General features: G+C 48.5%; 1 protein-coding gene across 2 annotated transcripts in view; it reads left to right on the forward strand.

Annotated features, from left to right (window-relative positions):
* The window catches only part of GSK3A (glycogen synthase kinase 3 alpha), a 29,821-nt gene extending 25,906 nt beyond the window's left edge, over positions 1 to 3,915 (forward strand). For both annotated transcript variants that reach the window (XM_029576915.1, XM_029576914.1), the window contains one exon: positions 622 to 3,915. In XM_029576915.1, coding sequence (XP_029432775.1) covers positions 622 to 695 — 74 coding nt within the window. In that variant the 3' untranslated portion in view covers positions 696 to 3,915. The remainder of the gene's footprint in view (positions 1 to 621) is intronic.
* The last annotated feature ends 3,535 nt before the right edge of the window (positions 3,916 to 7,450 follow it).

A 7,450-nucleotide genomic window follows, 5' to 3' on the forward strand; every position in this document is an offset into this window, starting at 1 on the left:
TGCAGTATGAGTGGGAAGGAGGGAGAGGAGAGCTTTGCAGGATATGGGGGAGAGACTTCACAGCATAGGCGAGTGGGAAAGCAGTGATACTCTTGCTATGTGAGGGTGGAGGCCTTTTGGAGCATGGGAGAGGAGGCAACCTCGCACATCATGGGGTGGGGGTGGGGTTAGTCACAGGGACAATCTTAAAGCATAGGGCAGAGAGGAAGAGATTGCATGCAATATGTGGCGAGAGAAGGGGGAGGGGTTGTAGTGTGTGACAGGAGCAGAGGGAAGTAGAGCAGACTCCAGAATGAGATATGCTTCAAGACTGGATATTCTGTGTGCCTAAGCACTCCAGTCCTATGAGACAGGGGCCAGTTTTATTGCACTGATTTTTGGCAAGATAAAACATGCAGGGTGATTGGCCAATCAGAAAATTATGTACAGTACTGTGCATCTTATCCTCTCTACATTGTGCTCTTGTGTTGAACCATGCCTGAAATATTGTATTGCGAGGAAGTTTGTTATAACGTGTTTAATATTACTGAGATCTCTAAAGCCTTGTCTACACTCTTTTCTAATATGATGCAACAGGTCTGTGTTCACTAACATTGGTTTTCTTTCTTTCTTCTATGGCAGAAAACAGACTGGGAGCAGACAGAAGCCAAGTGACAACAGGAGAGGCTGCAGGATCCATCTCCAACACCTCCTGAGGAGCAGTTCCTACTCCCCTTCCCCATGGCCAATGCCCCTGCCCCCCTCCCTTCACCCCCACCTGCCCCACTCTCACTCATGAAGTCAGCCTGAAAGCCCAGGTCCCCTCTGCACTCTTTGACACACACCATGCTCACTTCACATGCCTCATACGCACACACAGACCACACCGCTTGGATTACATTAATGTACCAGCTGCCCTTCAATCTATCTCGGTAGCATCACGGCTCCATGTTTCTCCCTCCAAGATTCAGCCATCTTGACCTGGTGATGGAGCTAACTTCCCTGTGTCCTCATCCCAGGCCTAGCAAAAAGGTTTACAAGCAAAATACTCATATCTCTTCTTCATCTGCCTGCTGAGGGCAGCGGCCCAATGATGGACTGTGAGAGACTCCTGTGGCCACCTCTCCGTGGACTCACTTTTCCCCCCCACACAGCAAGGGAGGCTCCTGGCAGGCTCTGGAGCGGGAGAGGCGAGGCCGGGTCCTGGCCACTCCTTTGTGGTGGGGGAAAGGTTTCTGCAGACAATGGTGGGAGTCCATGCTCTGAGCGGCATGGCGACGGGCATGGAAATGAAAGAATGCTGAGGGGGACTGCTTCAGGACTGCTTCTGATCAGTGGCACAGGAGGATGGCAGCCAACACCCCAGCAACTTCCTGGACCACAAAAAGTCCAAATCGGGGGTCTAGCAGGACTCTCTTCTCATAGCTGTAAGGGCGAGGAGTGGGGGCTATGGACGGACTCCTGATAGAGGCTGTGTGAGGGACACCTCTACCTCCAGTCCCACCCATCATGCACAAATTGGTCCTCCCAGGACTTACTGTCCAGTCCCTGGGACACACTGGCATGTGATACAAACTGTGAACAGGAAAGTGGGGGCCTAGTGTGGAAGGGTGCTGTGCAGTGACTATTATGTTTTATACCACATCGCCCCCCACCTCGTACACACTAAAAGTCGGAGAGCAGAGTATGTGAGGAGAGATGGAAGACTCCTTGAAGAAAGCATAACCTGGAACAAGCAAAAGAACAAAGAATGCTCCTTGACCCAAGACCTTTAGGTGGGATGCAACCCCTCTCCTTACCCCAACAGGATCGGAGTCGGGTCCTCCAATCACAGGGCACAAGTCCAGCAGCTTTTCTAGATGTGTTTTTTTTGTCATGTAAAGTAACTTGACAGTTCTTTCTTCATGTGCGTGTGAGATGGTGGTTTAACCGTGTTGCGCTCCCAGCCTGTGAATGGAGCCACCCACTAGTGTTACTGAAGGATGTAGGGCAGATGCTGATCTGGCAAATAGACCTTTCACCCCTTCGTCCTGTGCTCACAGCCCTGTCTAACACCTCATTTTAACTTTAAACCAAAATTCCCCCTGCCAGCTCTGGGCTGGGTTTTAACCTTGTCCATGTATTACTTTTTAAAAGCACCTTTTTTCTGATCGTGTTAATTTTAGTCCAAGAGCACCATGCCTTGCGGTCCCAGGACCTCCTTTCATATACCCTTTATAGACTGAGATTAGCAAGGGAAGCAGGGGAAATCTGCTGCTAATTTGAATCCCTCTGTCACCATTTCCTCCCCTCCTTTCCTGATTTTAAGACAATTTGATTTGAAAATTGAACAAAGTTTTATGTTATGCAGTTTTGTTTTCTTTTTTTTAATAGTAATCACGAGTCAGTGGAACAGCTTTGGAGAAGGGGCGGATGGGATTTACTGGAGTTAGGGAGGATTGGTGAAGAATAGTGCTCTGGTTGCTGGTTTCATCCTTTTACCCGCCCCTCCTCTCCCCCCCCCCCCCCCCCCCCCATCCTTTTTATTTTTTGGTCTGCTGGGGCAGGCCTGTGACCCAGGGTCACTCTTGGTGATCTCTGTGGGGACAGAGAAGCCCTGAGCTCTCTTGTGATGTTGGAGTCTCAGTGAGTAAGTGCAAGCTTTCCCCACTCTTCCTCCCCAGGTTATTTTGTATTTTTGAGGAAGAGGGTTATATGTTGTTGGCACTCTCCCTGGCTCCCCTCATATTGTCTGTGAATTGGTGCTTGTGTATGTCTCCAGTGATGGCACTGTGTGCACAAGTACATGGGGGCTGTCTCTTTTTGCTGTTTTGAGCATCGCCTTGCTCATTCTCAGGGTTGGACAGCCACTAACTGAGCTGCTCTGGCCTGCGAATGTTTCTGTACTGTGGAGGCCCTACCACCAGCAGTCCCATAATACAAAGCAGCATTCGGTTTTACAGCTTCTATTGTACTGTGTGGATGATATTTGTACTCTGTCCATTCTCCAAACAAGAGATGCTCTGGCTTCTAATGGCCTCCCAGCTGGCCTCTCCAGTTGGATCAGTGGTTCTCAACTCTGCTCCTCCTGCATTTCAAGATATCCACAGGGCCTACTCAGGTACCCTCACGTACCGGGATGCAGAACCAAATTGTTTTGCATAGTTTGGTTAGATGGTGAGGAACCTCGAGGACCAGAGCTGAAACCCACCAAATTAGAGAGAGCTCTAGAATGGGGGGCTCCATGTCTCTCCCAGGCAACCAAAGGAAGGCTGGGAGTCTCTGCTGCCAATTCAGTAGACACATGCAGAGACTAAAGTGCTGCTTCCTGCTGTATGTGAAGTGAGAGGTGGCTTAGAGATGGGGCGAGCCCCTTGTGTGTTTGGTACATGAAGGAAATGGCTGTAAGAAGAGTGGGCCTCCCAGCTTGTGTGGGATGTGCTTCCCTGGCATCAGCTGACTCCTTTCCCCTTTTTCTCCAGATACTGAGAATTTTACACCACCTCCCGCCCCCTCCCCACCTTGTTTTCAGCAGGCTGTTTTGCTTGCTGTAGTTACTTTTAAATGGATTTTATTTCTTGTCATCGTCGTTGAGGGAAAACTCCCCTGGTTACTTGTAAATATTTTTTTCTCCATACTAGGAACTTCTTACAATTTAACTAAATGATTTAGTTACAAATTTTTTTGTAAATATATTGTTATAATTTTGTTTTTTTTCTTAATGAAAATGTTAGTGATCTCCCTCCCTTTTTCCTACCTCCCCCTGTTCTTTCTTTTTTCCCCCTGCCCCCCTCCCTGCTGTTTACCACCTTAGGATTTGAAGGTGATACCATAGTTTGATGTTAAGAGCAAGAGGCCAGAACATAGTGTGCAAAACCTTCCCATATTGTGTATTAGTTCTTCTTAGGTTTTGGCTGTGTACAGACATCAGTTCAATAAATTATTGGCATGAAAGAGGCTGCTGTCTGGCTCCTATGCATTCACCTATTAGCACAACCTGTGGTGTGCCGTTTGGGGGTGGGGGTCATAAGGCAGATGTTATTTTGTGGAGTAGACAGAATGTGTTAGCTTTTTCATTCTTAAAAATCTGAAGCTGTAAACAAGCCATGCTTCACTTTTTGAGTCTTGGGCTCAGTGATGTGGCCTTAAAGAATGAATCAGCCTGTCAGCAAAATACTTGATTCCTGCAGTAAAGCATTTCAGTAGGAATTATGTGCTGTACATGTCTGGCCTTTCAGCACAGACCCCCTGATACGTGCTGGCCCTAACACTTCATGTTAGGGCCACTAAGTGATTAGCAGACTCATTACAATATGCTGACAGATTCTGTGTGTTAAATACAATATCCACTTGCCTACAACTCTACTGACTTTCAAATAATGCAACATCTGTTTTGTGCAGAAAACAATGGTAGCATGCATCCATTGAGGGCACTGTGTGTGTGTTGGGGTATTTTAATACCTATCCAACTGTAATGATGGGGACCTTTACTAGTCTATCATTTATTAGAATTCTGCAGTTTTCTATATACAGTGGTGGTCTAGCCAGTACTTTTTCATATTTTAGGAGTGGTGTTCATCATATATTTGCCAGTGGCCTCTTAGCTAAAATGCATTTATGGTTCAAATCTTGCCAGATGTACCTTATCAATGCATAATGTTTAGGGTACATCTTGCTGCATGAACTTACAAAGCAGGAGGGAGGCAGCACTTGCAGGTGTGCCTCTTTCTGCAGGAAGACTCGTGTGAAGAAGGCATGGTCCAGCCATAGGTTTCTCTGTCCTTCAGGAGTATAATCCATGGTAGAATTTTGCTGTTGGTTTGATATTTTGGTCTATAACTGATTAGTCTGGCAGGGTGCAGCAGCTTATGAAAGACCTGCAGACATTCATAGTGAAAGCTATCCTGCATTTCCAAGCCTGTAGCCAGATGGACTCAGGACCAATGGGTTTATGCTCCCCTGCCAGCAGATGGTGATGGAGTCAAGTTTCAAAGCTGACATCATTCTAGATACACCCCTGCAGTGACTCCAGCCCTTCTGTATTTCTCAGTCTCCAGCAGATGCGGACATGCTTTCCCTATGGGGATCACTGTACCTTTTAGAAGAAGAAATTCTACTTTCAAATTGGAGAAAAGATTGAGCCCCGCTCTCCTGTGGTGATACGTAAAGTACCCTCCCCCAGTTGAGAATTCCTGAGGTGATTTTCGAAATCCTTCAGAGATGTGCCTTGGTCCAGTAGCAGGTTCCCAACGTGGACTTTGCGGCTGAAAGGCAGTGGGTGCAGGAAGCTGAGTGCGGCGGTGACAGCCAAAGCCCCCTCCCCCGGCAGCCAGCGACTGTCTCTTTACTCAGTAAGCGCTGAGCCCAGGTAAGTTGTGTTTTGTTTTTAAAAGAGGATTTCTTCCCGATTCAGAGACATGGGAGGGGTTTCGGTAAGACTTCCTCCAGTCTCCTTGCTCTGTGTGCTGTAGCGACATTGTTCCCGATCCCGTTGGGGTAAGGGTAAGTGGGCTTCCGAGCGGCACCGGCTTGGCATACTGTGTGGTAGGTCTTGGCAGCGCCATCTTGTGCACGTTTTTGTGCCTGTATTACCCATCATAGAGCTTTAGTATGCACAGTGAGTGTTGGCACTGCACATGCGCTATGCGCACAAATTTCTAGGCGGAGACTACAAGTAAAGCTGGGCACATGGGCTGTTTGTGCAGCTCGCGTAGGCACCCAAAATCTGAGCACATAAAATTTTAAACGTGAGCCATCTGAGATGCAGTTACTGTCACCAATGGCTCAGGCAGCAAAGAAACAAGCACTTTTCTCTCTGTGCTGCTTGTCATATTAGGGCTGCACAGTTGGACCTGGATTCTTGCTTACATCGGCACTGTGAGGAAGCCCAGGGAGAGATGGCCTCCCTGGTCTTTGCTAAGCCCGGCTCCCCCCATTCAGAGAATGGGTCGACCACAGCCTAAAGTGGAAATATCCCCAGATCTGAGTAACCCCGGGACTGGGTCATCCATGGGAGAGGAAAATTTAGTGGCACCTACCCCAGTACCTCCTGGGCTAGGTATGGACTCGGCCGCCTTCTCTTGGGTGGAATTCTTTCAAGGCCTTCATAAAGGCGTAATCTGCTACCTCACTTGCCCCTGTCTGGACGGAACCTCAGCTGGTAAGCTCACCCAGTCCAATCGGCAGACCTCGAGACATGCCTCAACTCACAAAGGGTATCCCTAGCAGGAACCCCGATGGCACGGACGAAGAAGAGGATCCAGATTTCTTGGAAGATGGGGAAATCCCCCTTGTTTTAGAACTGTATTGGACCATGTTACGGTTTTTCCATAGAGACGAATTGTCAGCCCTGGTTTCCCAGACCCTGAAGATGCTAGGAGTTCCTGGGGCGGACTCTGACTGCACCAAAGAAGAATCACATTCTAATTTCCCTACGGAAAGTCTCTTGCTACTTTCTAGTACTGGAAGCCATCCAGGAGTTGATTGACCTGAAATGGGATGCCCCAGAAGCAAGTTTTAAAGGTGGACGAGTGTTAGAAGCTCTATACCCACTGGATCGGGCAGTGAGAGAACGTTTGTGTTTCCCTAAAGTGGATGCACTAGTCTGTGCTGTATCTAAGTGAACTATCCCAGTGGAGAGAGGTGCGGCCTTAAATGATGCGCACGATAGGTGGATGGAGTCCATCCTTAAACAGGCCTTTGATGCAATAGCAGTGACCTTAGATTGCTTCTTGTTGTGCCCTGGTATCTCGTTCATGCCTGCTCCTCTCTCGGGAGGTGGATGACTCGGGGGCAAATTCCAGAGGGTTATGGAAACCCCCTGCCAGCTTTTTAGCTGATGCGGGCTCGGATCTAGTCCATACCTCTGCCAGAGGAATGGCCTCAATGGTAGCGGCCAGAAGACAGCTATGGCTGCGGAATTGGTCAGCAGATGCAACCTCCAAGGCAAATCTCACAATGCCCTTTAAAGGATCACTCCTCTTCGGAAGCGAATTGGAAAAGCTGGCCAGTAAATGGGGTGAATCTCCAGTACCCCTGCCAGAAGATAATAGAAAGCAGTTACAGCACTCCTCACCCATGAGGAGTTGATCCAGAGGTTCCCAACACTTTTGCCCCTACAGAAACTCAACATTTCAGAGGTCTCGGTCCTTTGGGAAGTCGCAGTCCTTTCTGAGTCAGCAGCCCAAGAGAGGGTAAGGCTCGGGTTCTGGTTCATCCTGAACCCCCCAATGAAGTTTTGCCGACCCATCCTCTGAATGAGGAGATAGGGGGTCGACTGTCCCTCTTCTACCAGCGGTGGGTTGAGATCACTTCGGACAAATGGGTACTGGAGGCCATATGAGAAGGATATGCACTGGAATTTTGCAGCACTCCTCTGGACATATTCATGATATCTCCTTGCCTCTCCCAGCACAAGAAGCAGGCAGTGGATATTACCCTGTTAAGGCTCCTCAGGATGAAGGCTATAATCCTAGTACCTGCGTCCCAAGAA

This window comes from Rhinatrema bivittatum, chromosome 14, assembly GCF_901001135.1.
Source record: "Rhinatrema bivittatum chromosome 14, aRhiBiv1.1, whole genome shotgun sequence".
Classification (NCBI taxonomy): Eukaryota; Metazoa; Chordata; class Amphibia; order Gymnophiona; family Rhinatrematidae; genus Rhinatrema; species Rhinatrema bivittatum.